The 18,235-nt window shown below is 33.7% G+C and overlaps 1 protein-coding gene across 6 annotated transcripts in view; it reads left to right on the top strand.

The window, feature by feature from the left end:
- Positions 1-18,235, top strand: part of KIF20B (kinesin family member 20B) — a 77,050-nt gene that overhangs the window by 32,362 nt on the left and 26,453 nt on the right. For all 6 annotated transcript variants that reach the window (XM_058543509.1, XM_058543510.1, XM_058543511.1 and 3 more), the window contains 4 exons: positions 7,672-8,908; positions 9,263-9,401; positions 14,616-14,735; positions 16,456-16,516. In XM_058543509.1, coding sequence (XP_058399492.1) covers positions 7,672-8,908; positions 9,263-9,401; positions 14,616-14,735; positions 16,456-16,516 — 1,557 coding nt within the window. The remainder of the gene's footprint in view (positions 1-7,671; positions 8,909-9,262; positions 9,402-14,615; positions 14,736-16,455; positions 16,517-18,235) is intronic.

Consider the following 18,235-nt stretch of genomic DNA (forward strand, 5'->3'; position numbering starts at 1 on the left):
AATCATAGCTATAACCCTCCTTCCTCTACCTGCTATTAAAAAATCTCCAGAACAAAATATGTGACTCCTATAACCACTAGGATAGGATCGAGTGTTTATAGTTTCATAGGAGGCATATTTTCTTTTTTTAAAGCTTCTTTTTTTTTTTGTGAGGAACATCAGCCCTGAGCTAACATCCATGCCAATCCTCCTCTTTTTGCTGAGGAAGCCCGGCCCTGAGCTAACATCTATTGCCAGTCCTCCTCCTTTTTTTCTCCCCAAAGCTCCAGTAGATAGTTGTATGTCATAGTTGCACGTCCTTGTAGTTGCCGTAGGTGGGACACGGCCTCAGCATGGCCGGACAAGTGGTGCGTCAGTGCACGCACGGGATCCCAACCCAGGCCGCCAGTAGTGGATCGCGCGCACTTAACCACTAAGCCACGGGGCCGGCCCCCTAGGAGGCATATTTTCTGTTCTTAAAAGGAAATGCAAAGTGATTTCCCTATGAAAATGAATATACTAGTTTGAGGTCACTGTATCTGTACTTTGAGGAAGCTGGTAACCATGCAAACAGTCCAAGAAATAAGCCTTCAGGTAGTGATAAAGGAGACAAACCGGAGATATGACACAATCGACTTACCTGTAATTTTTCAATCAAAACTGTAATTTTTATAACAAAATAGAGTAAGCAGTATAAGTATAGTTGAATGTAGTGTAAATATTGAGTTAAAGTGTTGATGGCATTCCATTCTCATTATGTTTACTTTTTATAAGTTAGCCTTAGATACTTTAGAGTCTTTTTCCCATCTTTGTTGCTGAACTGATACTTTAATCTCTCTCTGACAAGGCTGTCCTGAATATGTTCTATAAATCTTTTGATATAAAACATTTTAAAATTTCTGAAAGAATAGTATGAATACATGAAAAAGAAAATCAGGCACAAAACAAATTAGTTTGATTTACTTTATATTATGTAATTATCCTAGTTCTTAAAATACAGTAAAATTAAGAAAACAACATTGCTTGATCACAAAAGTTTTATTGAGCTTTCTATGTTCACTTCAGGGCTTAGGGACTAGATCCATATGGTATGCATGACTCAAATCTCTTCGCTCAGGATAGTCAGGATCTATTTGTGAGCTCTGAATTTCTGATTGTTGTCATTTTTAACTTGCTTAGATCCCATCTCTCTTTCCTGATAAAGGGTTCAGACATTTTTATAACTTGTCTTTTTTAAAGAGCAAGAGGATTTTTTTAAAACGTTTCTAAGTTAGGAAAAAGAAATCCAGGACTCTTAATCATCATCATTTAGTTATCTCGATTAGTCATTTCCACTGATGAAGTCATAGGTGTGAAAATAGCATCATAAGTAGAGAATTACATTAAATGGGAAGTACAACAGAAGTCTGAACCAGTGGAGTAGTCCAGGTTATTCCACTTTGAGATGACTTGCCACAACTTTATAAGATGCTAGGAGACAATCTGATGAAAAATAATATATTGGTTGAAGATTATTAAAAAAAAATCGGTAAGAGTAAGTGGGCAAGTTTGTTGTAAAAGTGAATAAGGACAAATCTTTTAAGATTCCAGAGTAGCTGGAATCCTTAGAATAAACTGAGAATCTTGAGGCAATAAATAAGGAAGATGTAACTACAAACATAAGAAAAGCTTCAAAACTAACTCAGCAGCTTTTAAGGAAGTGAGGCTATACAGCAGGGGTAATGCCATGTGTTTCCCATCCTCTTTGAGGCAGGAGAGACAATATAAGTTATAGATAATAAAACCTTGTCCAGTGAGCTTTTAAAATTAGTCTGTATTAAAGAAAAGGGATTTTGGGATCCAATAATGGGATTACACGATTATAGCTACCTAAGAGCATTTAGACAATTGGGTGAAGGAAAAGAATATGGATTGTATTTGAAAAATGAAAACTTAACTAATAAAGCTTGTTTTTGCATATACACTATGGAAAGTAAAACTAGATAAATTCTTGGATAGAGTAGGGAGGTGAGATTCCCAGATTATATAGTGATTTTTGGATAGGGGCATACTCTCAATGGGGACAAATCAGTACCTTGAGAAAGCTGGGATTTTTTTTTTTTCTAGCTTTATTGAGGTATAATTGACAAATTATATTGTAATATATTTAAAGTGTACAACATGATTTGATATACATATACATGATTCCCACCATACCATCATTAATTACCACATCCATCACCTCACGTATTTACCTTGTTTTTCTCTCTTTTTTAGTGAGAACGCTCAAGTTCTACTAATCTTTAAACAAATTTCAGTTATACAATACAGTATTATCAACTATAGTCACTGTGTTACACATTAGATCCTCAGACCTTATTTATCTTGTAACTGAAAGCTTGTACGCTTTTACCAGCCTCTCCCTATTTCCTCAACCCCCATCCTCTGGCAACCACCAGTCTACTCTCTGTTTCTCTGAATAATCTTTTTTTCACTTGCATGTGACTGATACCATGCAGTATTTGTCTTTCTCTCACTTAGTATAGTGTTCTCCGGGTTCATCCATGTTGTTGAAAATGGGTAGATTTCCTTTTTTTTTTTAAGGCTGAATAATATTCCATTGTTCCATTATACCACATTTTTTTATCCATTCATTTGTTGATGGACCCTTAGGTTGTTTCCATGTCTTGAGTATTGTGAATAATGCTGCCATGAACAGGGTGGTGCAGATACCTCTTTGAGATAGAAATTTTGTTTCCTTTGGATATATATCCAAAAGTGGGATTGTTGAGTCATATGATAGGTCTATTTTTAATTTTTTTAGGAACCTTCATACTGGTTTTCCTAGTGGCTGCACCAGTTTACATTCCCACTGTCAGTGTACAAGGATTCCCTTTTCTTCACATCCTCACGGGCATTTCTTATGTTGTCTTTTTGATAATAGACATCCTAACAGGTGTGACGTGATGTCTCGTTGTGGTTTTGATTTGCATTTCCCTGATAATTAGTGATATTGAGCACTTTTTCATATATCTGTTGGCTATTTGTTATGTGTTCTTTGGAAAAATAGAGGGCAAAGGACCTCTATTCAGGTCCTTTTTAGTAGGGTTATTTGTTTTTTTGTTATTGAGTCATATGAGTTCTTTGTACATTTTGGATATTAACCCCTTATTGGATATATGGTTTGCAAATATTTTCTCCCATTCCATAGATTGCCTTTTCGTTTTGTTGGCTTCCTTTGCTGTGCCGAAGCTTTTTGTTTTTATGTAGTCCCACCTGCTTATTTTTGCTTTTATTGCCTTTGCTTTTGGTGTCAAATCCAAAAAATCGTCTTCAAGGACCAATGTCAAGGAGCTTACCCTCTATGTTTTCTTCTAGGAATTTTAGGATTTTTTTTTCTCTTTCTGTGAAAAATGCCATTGGAATTGGAATTCAATGCCGTAGCATTGAATCTGTAGCTTGCTTTGGGTAGTATGGATATTTAACAATATTAATTCTTCTAATCCATGTTCATGGATTACTTTTACATTTATTTGTGTCTTTTTAGTGTATGGATCTTTGACTTCCTTGGTTAAATTTATTCCTAAGTATTTTATTCTTTTTGATGCTATTGTAAATGGTATTGTTTTCTTAATTTCTCTTTCTGATAGTTTGTTATCAGTGTATGGAAATGCAACAGATTTTTGTGTATTGATTTTGTATCCTGCAACTTTACTGAATTCTTTTATTAGTTCTAATAGTTTTTTTGGTGGAGTCTTTTGGATTTTCTATATGTAAGATCATGTCATCAGCAAATGGACAATTTTATTTCCCCCTTTCCAATTTGGATGCCTTTTATTTCTTTTTCTTGCCTAACTGCTCTGGCTAGGACTTCCTGCACTATGTTGAATAGAAGTGGTGAGAGTAGATATCCTTGTCTTGTTCTTGATCTTAGAGGAAACGCTTTCAGCCTTTCTCTGTTGAGTATGATGTTAGCTGTGGGCTTGTCATATATGTCCTTGCCATATACTCTGTTGAGGTATGTCCCCTCTCTACCCAGTTTGTTGAGAGTTTTTATCGTGAAAGGATGTTGAATTTTGTTAAATGCTTTTTCTACATCTATTGAGGTGATCATGTGATTTTTATCCTTCTTTTTGTTAATGTGTATCACATTGATTTGCACATGTTGAACCATTCTTGCATCATTGGGATAAATCCCACTTTTTCTTGGTGTGTGATTCTTTTAATGTACTGTTGAATTTGCTTTGCTAATATTTTGTTGAGGATTTTTGCATCTATGTTCATCAGGGATATTGGCCTGTACTATTCTTTTCTTTAGTGTCCTTATCGGGCTTTGGTATCAGAGTAATGCTGGGAGAAGGCTAGGATTTTAATTTATCAAAGGGAGTCATAGGATTAAAAATCTTAAGAACAATCACTTAAGTTTTTTCCACCGTATTGTATAATGGTATCTGAACAACCTTTTATAAATGCTTATGCTTTTCCTTTATTTTGCTCACAACTTCAACAGTGATTAGTTTATAGGAAGACAGAATAGGATGGTAGATTTCATCTCAAAGAGCTTTTTATGATTTCAAAAATGTTGCATTCTTCATTGAACAGATTCAGTACGTGTGCATCCCATGGGCTACTATCATCTCTCATCTTGGATACACAAGAGCCTGCCAGAGGCAGGGGTTAAATTTACAGGCTTGAATCTCATAACTACATGAGATTTTTGATGTGAAGCAGATTGATATGTTTAGATTCCAAATGTATTACAGAGGTGACTGTCAACTTCTTGCAGAAATTTTTAAAAATAAATACACAGAGCAGTAATTCTCAAAGTGTTGCAAGTAACAATATACTCCAGATTTACCATATCAGAATCTTGGGTGTTTGTTCCTAGGAATCTGCAGTTTAATAAACTCCCTTGGTAATTCTGCCCAATAAAGCTAGAGAATCCCTTTTATAAAAAGATGTTGTAAGGAGAGGGCCTTAAAATTTTAAACATAAAATTATGCTAAAGTAACCAAGTTAATATAACTGAGGCATGTCAGATTATGAATTTGCACATATCTAGAACCAAAATAGGTTACTGATTGCAAAAATTATATTTTTATGGTACAATGATATTCTTTAAAAAAGAAAACGTGATGCAGCTGAATTTCAGAAATATTTCATTTAGGATTATTGTTCAGGTACATAAAGATGAGTAAGACACAGTCTACAATCAGGGAGTTTGGAATCTGGTAGATGAGAGCGACAAACATTATTTCAATATAATATAATGTGCTAATTTGTAGGATAATATGCGGGCTCACTAAAAAGAAAAGAACTGTAAAATACACTTCTTATATTCATTGGACAGAAACCAACTGAAAGTAATAGGTTTCTTAATGAGGATTTCAAACCAACCCTTCCTTACATCTGTCTTCTGCTTTTATGGATTACTACTGCTTGTACTTCATATTATATCTGAGACCTTTAAGCCTGAGGAATTTGTTTCTTACGTGCTTAGTGAGGATCCAAATGTAAATATAGGTGAAATTGACAGATAAATGTCAGTAGGGGAGTGAGTGAAGGTCAAAAGGACATATGGAGTTGATTATATCAGAGCAATGATGTATAGAAAGTTCAAGTATAAACGTCAGACCATGAAGTGAAATAAAACAGGAAAAGAATTTAAAAACTTGGAGAGTCAGATTCTTAAATGTTTTGAAGTAATTTTCCTAGGATGTGAGACACTCATCGGACCCTGATTATAATAATGGAAATTTTATGAAAACATAAAAAGATAAATTTGTGTATCTAGAGAATTGAGAATTATGTTTCAAGATTTAATTATAAAATCTACGAGAATAACTTGAGCATGCAGTCATGTGCTGCATAACGACATTTTGGTCAGCCACGGACTGCATATATGACAGTGGTCCCGTAATGATTCATACTGTATAGCCTAGGTGTGTAGTAGGCTATACCATCTAGGTTTGTGTAAGTATACTCTGTGAAGTTTGCACAATGATGAAATTGCCTAACAATGCATTTCTCAGAACGCATCCTCCTCATTAAGCGATGTGTGGCTGTAATTTATACTAGACAGTTGTGGAGGTGAGTTAATTTGTCTATGTGAATGTTAAGAATTAAGTTTTAGCTAATAGTGCATCTACTCTGGGTATAGTGTAATCTATATTAACTATTATAATTGTTAAAGATTTTGTATTTATGTAACATGTACAAAATGCTTTAACATACATTATATATTAACACATTTTAGCCTCTTAACACTATCCTGCAGAGTAATAGGGCGGGTAGAAATACCCTTATTCTAGAAATGTAGATATTGAGCCTGAAGAAGGCTAACTTATTCAGTTTTTAATTAGCTGAACTCTTGTGTACAGATTTTCAGGTTCTAATAATAGCTAACTAGATCCCAAGCACAGTGTTCTAAGCTCATTTCTTGTCTTGATCTTCACGATAACTCTGAGATAGGTAGTAGTATTATTATTTCCATTTTACATTTGAAGAAAGAGTCATAGGGTTAAGCAGTTTATTGAGTTATACAGCTTGTGAGGGCTAAGGCTACATTAGACTTTCCAGAATTTCAACCATTTTTTTCCCCCAATTTTAGCTATGAAAATTTAAGGTACTCAGTTTTCAAATCACTCATTTAGTAGATCTGTAATATAATTGTATGTTAAAACTGTTCTTAAGGTGGGCCGGCCCCGTGGCTTAGCGGTTAAGTGCGCGCGCTTCGCTACTGGTGGCCTGGGTTCGTTTCCCAGGCGTGCAGTGACGCACCGCTTCTCCGGCCATGCCGAGGCCAAGTCCCACATACAGCAATTAGAGGGATGTGCAACTATGACATAAAACTATCTACTGGGGCTTTGGGGGAAAAAAAAGGAGGAATATTGGCAATAGATGTTAGCTCAGAGCCAGTCTTCCTCAGCAAAAAAAAAGAGGAAGATTAGCATGGATGTTAGCTCAGGGATGATCTTCCTCACACACACACACAAAACTGTTCTTTAGGGGTTGGCCCCGTGGCATAGCAGTTAAGTGCGCGCACTCCGCTGCTGGTGGCCTGGGTTCAGATCCCGGGTGCGCACAGATGCACCACTTGTCAGGCCATGTTGTGGCGGTGTCCCATATAAAGTGGAGGAAGATAGGCACAGATGTTAGCCCAGGACCGGTCTTCCTCCGCAAAAAGAGGAAGATTGGCATGGATGTTAGCTCAGGGCTGATCTTCCTCACAAAAAACACAAAAACATCTCAATTGTGTTTAAATGCATGAGTTCATACTGATGTAAAAAAAACAAAAAACTTCTTTAGGATATGAGATGTCTGCTTTGGAGTATCTTATGTGATCTCCCCTCTGTGGCATATTGTAACGATAATAAACATTTGTGGTAGAAACTTTAAATAATATTGAAAGTTATACAAAGAAAGTAGAAATAACTGGTAATCCTTCTCAGAGGTAGCTGTTGTCATTTTGGTGTACTTCTTTTGCTAACTCTCTCTCTCTACATTAACTTAGAAACTGTAATTTTTACATAAATGGGCTTATACTGTGTATGTTGTGCAACCTGTTTTTTCTTTTTCACTCAATAACTTATTGCTGTTTTTCATTAAAAGTTTGCTTTCATATGTTTCATATGTTTGAATATTGGCTTATATGGTAAATTTTTGGTTTTATTAAGGTTTACCAGATTAGTAACAATTTTCTTATTTTTAAAGGACCTATACATGTTAGTCCAACTGTCACTGAAGACCAAAACAAAAGTGAAGAAATGCGACAGAGCATTTCAGAAGATGAGGAAGACATTAGAGTTTTACAAGAAAATAATGAGCTGAAAACACATTTACTCATTGTTGAGAATGAACTTAAAAATGAAAAGGAAGAAAAAGCAGAATTAAATAAACAGATTGTTAGTTTGCAACAGGAACTTTCTTTTTCTGAGAAAAAGAGTTTTACTTTAAGTATAGAAGTCCAACAAATTCAGTCCAATTATGACAATGCAATTTCTGAATTACATATGCAGAGAGGTATAAATCAAGAACAGGAGGAAAAGATCATGAAATTGTCAAAGGAGCTAGAAACCACTAGAAGAAACATCACAAATAATGTTTCACAAATAAAATTAATGCAAGCAAAAATAGATGAACTACGTACACTTGATTCAGTTTCTCAGATCTCAAACATAGATTTACTCAATCTCAGGGATCTGTCAAGTGGTTCTCAAGAGAATAATTTGCCAAATACACAGTTACACCTTTTGGATAATGATTATTTGGTAAGCAAGCAGGTTAAAGAATATCATATTCAAGAACTCAGTAGGGAAAGTTCTTTCCACTCTAGTATTGAAGCCATTTGGGAAGAATGTAAGGAGATTGTAAAGGCTTCTTCCAAAAAAAGTCATCAGATCCAGGAACTGGAGCAACAAATTGAAAAATTACAGGCAGAAGTAAAAGGCTATAAGGATGAAAACAATAGACTAAAAATAGAGGAGAGGGACAATAAAAATCGAGATGACCTACTAAGAGAGAAAGAAAGTCTTATACAGCAGCTGAAAGAAGAATTGCAAGAAAAAAACATTAGTCTTGATTTGCAAGTACAGCATGTAGTTGAAGGAAAGAGAGCACTTTCAGAACTTACACAAGATGTTGCTTGGTATAAAGTGAAAGTAAAGGAACTTGAAGCAATCTTAGAAACTCAGAAAGATGAATGTAGCCGTTCAGCCAAGTTAGAGCAAGAAATTTTGGAAAAAGAAACTATCATCTTAAACCTAGAAAAAAATCTAAAGGAATTTCAAGCAAATCTTCAGGATTCTATCAAAAACACCAAAGAATTAAGTGAAAGGGAAGTTAAGTTAAAAGAAGAAATCACACATTTAACAAATAACCTGCAAGATGCAAAGCATTCACTTCAATTAAAGGAAGAAGAAAAAGAAACCAACTGGCAAGAAACAGAAAAGTAAGCTAAATGTTATTAAAATATTTTAAAATATGCAAAACATTCATTTTATTGATTTTCTTATATAGCTTTTAAATAATTTAAGTGGGCGTAACTTAATCTGGTAAATATAGCAAGTATGATGAGTGAAGAACTTTAACTTTTGTTTATGTAAACCTTTGGAACAAAATTACATGCAAAGATCTGTTTATAAAATCTCCTGAAATCCTCTCTGAAGGACTCATGGACTCATTCGTGGTTTGGACATTCCGAATTTGTGAAAAGATGCAATTTTATAGATTGTTACTAGCTCACGTGGATGATCTTAAGTGGATGGCGGTGTGTCACTATAGAAAAGTGGTTTGTATTTTTCAGGTTGAAAGAGGAGCTCTCTGCCAGCTTTGCTCTTACCCAGAATCTGAAAGCAGATCTTCAGAGGAAGGAAGAAGATTATGTTGAGCTGAAAGAGAAACTGGCTGATGCCAAAAAACAGATTGAGCAAGTACAGAAAGAGGTAGATTATTTGAAAAGTCGTGTGGCCAATTTAAATGATAAAGATTGTTTTTCTTATGTAAGTTTAGACTAGTTTTAGGATTGAACAGAACATTTGTCAACTTCATAGTTTTTCTTAAAAAGGTGAGAATGATTATTTCACCAAAGAAAATTTAGTCAGCTTAAACTAAAGAATGTCCAACATTAAGAAAAATATGTGCCTTATATAAGATTATCATCTTTATTTTCTTTTAAGGGCTGCTAAGTTCAAGTTCCCCCTAAAAAGTGAAAAGCAAACTTTTGTTTGCAGATAGTGTTTAGGAGAGTATGCAGTGCAGTTGTAACAAGTTGTTATTAAAATAGGAGATAGAGGGGCTGGCCTGGTGGCATAGTGATTAAGTGTGCGCGCTCCACTTTGGCGGCCCAGGGTTGGCGGGTTCGGATCCTGGGCGTGCACCGATGTGCTGCTTGTCAAGCCATGCTGTGGCGGCGTCCCGTATAAAATAGAGGAAGATGGGCATGGATGTTAGCTCAGGGCCAATCTTCCTCAGCTAAAAAAGAGGAGGATTGGCATCGGATGTTAGCTTGGGGCTAATCTTCCTTGCAAAAAAAAATAGAAGATACAGTCATATGATTTCAAATTCACAACATACAAAAGTAGTATATAGTGAGGAAAAAACTCCCTCCCACCCCTTCCAGCCATGAGGTTTCTCTCCAAGTCATCAAATGTTACCAAATATTTTCTTTCTCTTTACTTCTCCTGCCTTCTCTATCTTTTCTTTCTCTTCCTATAAAAACTGAAAGTATCCTGTAAACACTGTTGTGAACCTTTGTTTTTTCACTTAATAATATATCTTGGCTGTCATTTCATATCAGGATATAAAGAGTCTCCAAATAAGCTTTTTTATGACTATAAAATTTATTTACCATTAGTTAATTGCTTCACTCTTGTTGGACAATTCAGATAGTTTCCAGTCTTCTGCTGATTCAACTTATGCAGCAGTGTCATTTTGAACATTTGCAAGTCTTTCTGTGGTATAATTCCTAAAAGTGGAATTTATGAGTGACTGTTTCATTCATTTGTAATTTTGATATTTATTTTGTTCTTTAGAGATTATGCCAATTTACATGCCAGAAGTAATGTATGAGAATAAAGCAATGTCTTTTTCTCTACACCCTTATTCATAAAGTAGTATTTTATCATACTTTTTTGATATTTGCTAATTTGACAGGTGCATAGTGTATCTCACTATAATTCTAATTTGCATTTCTCTAATTATGTGTGAGCATCTTTTTGTTTAAAAGCCATTTGTATCTTTTTTTTTTTTTCTATGAACTGTGTATTCATATCCTTTGTCTTTTTAGTTTGGGTTGTTGGGCTTTTTTTTTTTTATTATTATTGCCTTATAAGAGCTTATTACATATTCAGGAAATTAGCCTTTTAAGGATATGAATTGCAGATCCCATCCCATTGCCATTTTTCTTGATTTTGATTATGGTTCTTTTTTGCCTTGGAGCAAATTTTGATTTTCATAAGTTTAAATTAATTTTTCTTTTATGACTGCTTGATTTTGTATCATACTTAGACTTTTTCTAAAAGCTGAAACAGTTTTAAAGAATTATCTTTTATTACTCTGAGTTAGTTACAAAAGAGTACTTAAGCGTGTGAGGTCCGAAGAAGTTGAGACAACAAATGCTTATGGGTCCCATCTCTATTCCATGTTTCCTACCCCCATAGAAGTTAATATACTAAATGCTTTGTCTTTATCTTTTCTTAACTTTTAAAAATATAATTTAAACCATATTTGTTATTTATCTCTAAGCAATATATTATAATCCTCTGAGACTTAGTTTTCACATCATATTGCTGAGATTCATTTATGTACAGTTGTAATTAATTACTGTCACTGCTATATAATACTCCATTGTGTGACATAACTACAATTTATTTATCCATTCTTCTGTTGACCATTTAGATTGTTTCCTTTTTGTTCTCTTAGAAACAGTGTTCTTATCTTATACATACTCATGGTACTACTGTACAAGAGTTTAGATTCCGGGGGTAGAATTACTGGGTCAGAGGATATGAAGGGGTATCTCATTGTGGTTTGAAATTGCATTCCTCTAATTACTAGTCAAGTGCAGTATCTATTCATGTTTTTATTGGCTGTTTGTCTATTCCAGTTTCCCCTCTGTAAAATCTGTTTGTTCACATTTTCTTTTAATTGTGCTATCATTTTTCATTATTGTGTAGAACTTTATTCTTGAATCTAACTCTTTGTCAGTTAAATATATTGCAAATATCTTCTAGTTTACCTTTTCTCTTTTAATGTTTGAAGTTCTTTATTTTAATAGCATTATTTTTTACCATTCTTTTGAAAATCAGACCACGTTATTCTGTGAATGTCCTCAAAACAAAAGCCAGCATCAGTTAGCACTCCACTTATTTCTGATTCTTTTCTCACATAGTTTTTTTGTCTCAGTATTTCTTACTTTTCTTGTTAGTTCCTCAGTGCGTTTAAAAAGATCACAATTTTTTTTTTTATCCAACATTTTTTGTTTTCAACAGTGGATTAGTTAGTTTCTTCTAAACTACTTAAAATTGAAGTTCTAGAACAATTTTTCATTTAACATAAGAAAACTCCCACAATAATATAGTATTATTGTTAACTAAAAATGAATCAAAAAATAAGAATGAGTATGATCTTTTTGACTAAATAAATAATTTCCATGCCTGTCAGGCCTGTAGTAGGAAAGAAGAGGTAGAGGAAGAGAAGCTCTTGCGGCTAGTACCCTCTGCATTTCTGTGAGCAGAGGTTCTTTTTTTCTCTGCCAGCTTCTTAAGCACTCTGATGGCTGGAAGCTTGGGCCCAAGTTCTGTTGCTTCATTTATAGTAGAGATGTGTAAATTGTGTTTCCCATAGCTTTATCATTGGTTAAGTTCCTATATTCATTGTCAGTATATTTAGCAGGATTCTGATTTAAGTACGATGATAAGTTCTCAGTTTTTATGATAATATGGGAAAATACTTATGTGATAATGTTTAAGTAATAGAAACTAGAGCCAATTTTATATCTCTAGGATTAAAACTGAAAAATTTGCGTAACAATATAGACTGCAAGGAAATATATCAAAATGTAATTATTTTATATTTTGATTATCTTAGGTAATGGCAGTCTAGGTAATTTTTTTAAAGTTTTACTTGTTGCATTTGTTAATTTCTTACAATGAATATGTATTCATTCATAATAAGGGAAATGTAATGAAGTTTTTAATCAGTGGAAGAAAAATATAAACAATACCACCATAGATAAAATGCAAAATTTATGTTGTTTCTGAAAATTACACACAGAAAGTTTCTAGGCCATGTGACAAACATTTAACAGGTAGATTCGATTAGAAATGTAAGACAGTAAAGATGACCTAAACTATAATTAGGCAATAGAAAAATTTTTAGTCAAATCAGCAAGTTAAAAGCAGTATGGCATCATTTGGAAAAGCCCTTGTTTGTCACTAAAAGACTTGGATTGTTTGCTTTCCAGGCATGTGACTTCTTGGTTTAAGATCCTATTTCTGGGCATCATGATTATCAGTAAGCATTATCAAGCATGGCATAATTGACTTGTGTTCACATGGAACCAGTTACTTGGTTATTAAAAAGTAGCTCCTTTTTCCAATTAAAAACTTTTTATTGTAATACATTATTAGGAAATATTTTTTAAGAAATGAAGATAGAAGTGAAAGCCCTCTTCTCAGTCTCATTTCTCTGTCCTCTTAAGTATGACCACTCTTGGCAGTCCATCTGTGTTCTTCTAGATCTTTTTATATGCCTTTAATATAATATATGTGTATAAATAATTACTGCATATACTTGTATGTTTTTATTTTTATAAATGAAATCAACTATACATAAGCATTGCTTTTAAATTTATTCTATTTTTAAGATTTTTCATACCACTATTTATGGAGTATCTCTTTTTAAGAAATGATTTATTATATAGATGACTATTTAGCATTACTCTAATGATTGGTAGTCTATTTCTCAAAATAAACAATGTGCAGTGTCAATGCTGATAATAATAGTAATAGTAACAGCTTACTCTAGGTCAGTTATTCTGAGTTTACATATATCATCTCATTTAATTCTCAGACCAATATTAGGGGTAGGCACTGTTTTTAACTTCCATTTTATGGATAAGGAAACACACACTGAAAGAAATAACTTGTCCACGTTCACTTAGCTAGTAAATAGTAGGGCCAGGATAGAAACTGAGGCAGTCCTTATGTGCATCTCAGGGCAACACACAGTCTCTATTTAATATTGGCTGACAGTTGATATCTGTAAAATCGACGAGGATGGTGTTTCTCACTGGAAGTCCCATAGTTTTTAAAAAAATAAGCAGATAAAATAAATATTATTAACATATGATTATAAGAGAAATATGTATTTATTGTAGTAAATTTGGAACATACAGAAAGCCTGACTAGAAATGTAAAATAATCTCCTGAAACCAAACCACTCAGAGCTACTATTATTATGGCATCTCCATGCTTTTTATGAGGGGGCCTTTTTTGAGTTAATTTCCTTCAGTTTTTGAGATCTCTAGCATTCTTATGATGGAAATTGGCTTAAGAGATGTACATAGATTACTTTGTTTCTTTTTTTTTTTTTTTGGTGAAGATTTGCATAGTAGTTCATAGTGCTTTTGATTTCTCTAGCAAGTTTGTAGAATTAGGTTACTAGTAACACCAAAAATCAATTGACCTTCCCTTGTATTAGTACCTTTTGATCTTGTAATTGTTCCATTTTCATCCTCTATGTGTCACTATTAGCTTTTAAAGTATTTCTTGTATTCTTGGATCACATTACTCAATAAACCTTGGAATATGAGCCAGTATTTTACCCCTAGAGTATCTAGATTGATTTTTCTGTGATAGTGATTTTGCTGTTGCATGCAAGGTGCTATGTTGATTCTTTTTTGAGAGTACTTATGGAGTTTGAGATTCTTAAAATACTGTAAGAAGAAAATGATCTCTTCATATGCATTCTCCTTTAGAGTATTAAGAAATTTTTTGATAATTTGAAGCCATATCATGTAGTATGTTAGAATCTAATTTTTCTAATGAGTTTTAAAGGACATGAATCTTTGAACCAGTGGCCATGAATTTTAAACAACAAAAAGCAATTGGTATTTTCAAAAATATTTAATTTGTTTTATAAACATTGCTTTGTAGGTGTCTGTTATGCGTGATGAGGAGAAATTACTAAGGATTAAAATTAATGAACTAGAGAAAAAGAAAAACCAGTGTTCTCAGGAAATAGAAATGAAACAGCGAACCATTCAGCAACTCAGGGTAACAGTTTTGTTTTTAAAAATGGTTTAAATAGATTGTGTTGGTATATTTTAGTGTCTAATTAAATTTATCAGTTTTTTATAACAAATTCCCTTTTGATCTTTTTTGGAATATAAAAATAAAATGCTTAAAATAAGGCCATAGTGATTTGCTTCTAATGAATAGAGTACAGAAAGGAAAAAATAGTAACTTTACAGTGGAGGAACCTGGCAGACATCACCTTAACCAAGTGTTGAAGAAGAGCATCACTAGTAGTAAGTCATATTGATACCATGTATTTCCTTATTTGATGTGACGAGAAGGGTACATCTCTGCTGTGATATTTTTCCCCCAAATCCATTACTTCAGTCTAATTGTGAGAAACATCAGACAACCCAAACTGAGGATGTTCTACAAAATATCTGACCAATAAAAAGTGTCAGGGTCCGTAAAGAAAAGGATTACTGAGGAACTGTCACAAATTGGAGGAGACTAAGGAGGCATGATGACTGAATGCAGTGTTGTGTCCTGTATGGGATCCTAGAACAGGAAAAGGACATCAGTGGAAAAACTGGTGAAATCCAAGTAAAGTATTATACCAATGCTAATTTCTTTTTTCCATACAAAGATGATTAAACTGTTCTAAATAACAGTTTCCATGTTCTAAATAGCAGAGTTTTGAGACTCAACTGCTCATTTTTCTGTGTCCAATGTTTCTTGATTTTTAAATAAATGTACCATGGTAATATAAGATGTTAACATTAAGGGAAGCTAAGTGGTGGTTATATAGGAAATCTCTGCTATCTTTGCAACTCTTTTGCAAATCTAAAATCATTTCAAAATAAAAAGTGAAAAGAAAATGAAGCTCAGGTCTTATAAAAAATTATTTTTTAAAAGGACACTTAAAAAGCAAAATCCCTTTATGAATGGTTATATTTTGCTTGACATCAATTAAATGGATAAGGCAGCAGTAAAAAAATGGATTTGTATTTTTTGGATGTTTGCTTTTAAATGACACAAACTAATGAATATTCAGGTGTAAACACATGATTTTAATTTTTAACTGAATATAATCCTAATAAAGCAATCTATACTTTAATAATAGGATTCATAGATTTCCAAGTTCTGTAATGATTCATTCTGAGACTTACAAAGTGAGGAGATAGTGCTGACGGTAGATGAGACAGGAAGTGAGTTTGGATTACCTGATAGGTTAAAACTAGACTTGGAGGATTTCCAGTGCTCTGAATTTAATCTTGCCTCTTAAGGCTCCTGTTATTTTTTTCAAACCTCCTCGCTATTTTCTACCTAGAGGGCATGGAGGGCCCTATTTTTTCTGCATTTTTGAGTTTACTGATAGGGAACTTTTTTTATTTTTGTGGTTTCTCTTGTTCTTCCTTTGTTAAATAGTGCATAGTAAATCTTCATTTCCCTGTTTCTGCTTTTTGTGGTGTGTAAGAGAACATGGTAGCTTAAAATGTTAAGTAAAATGACTGGGAAGTAACGTTTAGGTAGATTAAAGGTATAAAGTATTCTTTTAAAAAAAATTTTTTTTTATTACCACTCTCACCCTGCTCTTTTCTCCAAGGTGAAAGAAATTTGGAGGCTTGAGACTAGTAGTCAGCCTTGTAGGAGATAGATTTCAAACCTAATATCGAACCTTGTTTTCAAGTCCCACTATTAAATATTGCTGTGTGTTTAAGTTACATTTGCATTTAATTCATATTCTTTCATTTTGCAGGAGCAGTTAAGTAATCAGAAGGTGGAAGAAGCTATACAACAGTATGAGAGAGTGTGCAAAGGTCAGGAACAAGCCTCTACTTCTAGTATTAAAATGACTGCAGAATAGGTAGTTGCAGTAGTAGTTGGTTTAGCATTTTCTTTTGAAAATTCTAAAGTAAAGTAAGGGCAACGTAAGATGTAACTTTATCAAAAGAGAGAAGTGTTGATTCTAATGCGTAACTTATCAATGTAAAGTTTATTCTTGGAAAAATAAAACATTAAGAAATATTCAGTCAAAGCAACATTGATTTCTAGGTAATGGCCAGTATTTTGTGGAAAATAAAGTCAGTCGGTTACATACGTCACAGTGAATGGAATAGATTTGTAGATAAAGTCATGTAAAGAATATACTTCAAGTAAAATATCTTTAAAATTAATATATCGTATAAAGTTTTTAAAAACCATTTAATACTTCAGATTCAAATCATATGTGCTGAATTATGCTTTTTTTACTCAAGTTGTGTATTGATTTTTTTATTTGAAATATTATAAAATTACCTTTCTGTTTCACTCTTCCTCTTCACTAATTTGTGCTATTTGTACTTGGCCAACTGAAGAGAAGGGGAAAGACAAGTAGATTATTACTTATTTAGATGACTTGGGCTTTTGTGGGATTAACTTGGATCAGTAACTTGGGTGTGAAAATATATCTCTGCACACAGTCCTGTTTTCTCCTGCCTTTCTTAGGCCTTTGTCCCTGAACATCTCCTATTTCCATAATTTTTTTAGGGTTTCCCTTTACTTTGGCTCCTTTGTCATTGTTGACAAATGTGAACACATCTTAGCTATTTTGAAAAAGCATGCCCTTGGACTAAGATATAGTTTTTAGCATATTTTAGTTTTTCCTTTCTTTGCCAAATATCGAGAAGTGTGACATAGGCTCATTTTGACTACTTAATCTGACTTCCATCTTCTCCATGCTCTTGAAACTTGCCCCCAGGTCACGTGTAACCTACATATTTTCAAATCCATCAGCTTTTTGCAATCCTTACTTTTCTTTATTTTTTATATTATTTTGACATTATTGTCCACTCTTCTTTTCCTCATTTTCATCTTTTACGTAGTATTTATTGTGTGAGTGTGTTTTTCTAAATATAAAGGTAATATGTAGCTTCCGCCTGTTTGGAAACTGCCTTGCCTCAGGTTTCGTGATCTATTTTGTGATCAACTTTTGTGCCTTTTTCTCAGACTGAGCTGCAGCCACTTTGGCAACTTTTTTGATTAAGGCGTCGTCTTCATCTTTTTTCTCTTTGTTTTCTCCCCTGAGAGTTCATTCACTCCTATGATTTCAATTGTGCATGAGACATACCCCAACAAACAAAAAAGTGCTTTTTCAATTCTTGAGGCTTTCCCTGATTTCTACATTTCTGTGTAAATACGGAATGCCATTCACTTAGTTATCTTAGTAAATTCTTGTTTTTTTTTTTTTTTTTTTGGTGAGGAAGATTAGCCCTGAGCTAACATCCATGCCCATCTTCCTCTGCTTTATATGTGGGATGCCTGCCACAGCATGGCTTGATAAGTGGTGCGTAGGTCCATGCCTGGGATCGGAACCTGCGAACCCTGGGCCACTGAAGCAGAGTGTGTGAACTTACCCACTACACCACCAGGCAGGCCCCAGTAAATTCTTTTTTAAAAAAATTGGTATATAATATATATACCAGAAAATTTACCCTTTGAAAGTGTACAATTTAGTGGGTTTTAGTATATTCACAAGACTGTACAATCACTACCACTAT

This window comes from Diceros bicornis, chromosome 6, assembly GCF_020826845.1.
Source record: "Diceros bicornis minor isolate mBicDic1 chromosome 6, mDicBic1.mat.cur, whole genome shotgun sequence".
Classification (NCBI taxonomy): domain Eukaryota; kingdom Metazoa; phylum Chordata; class Mammalia; order Perissodactyla; family Rhinocerotidae; genus Diceros; species Diceros bicornis.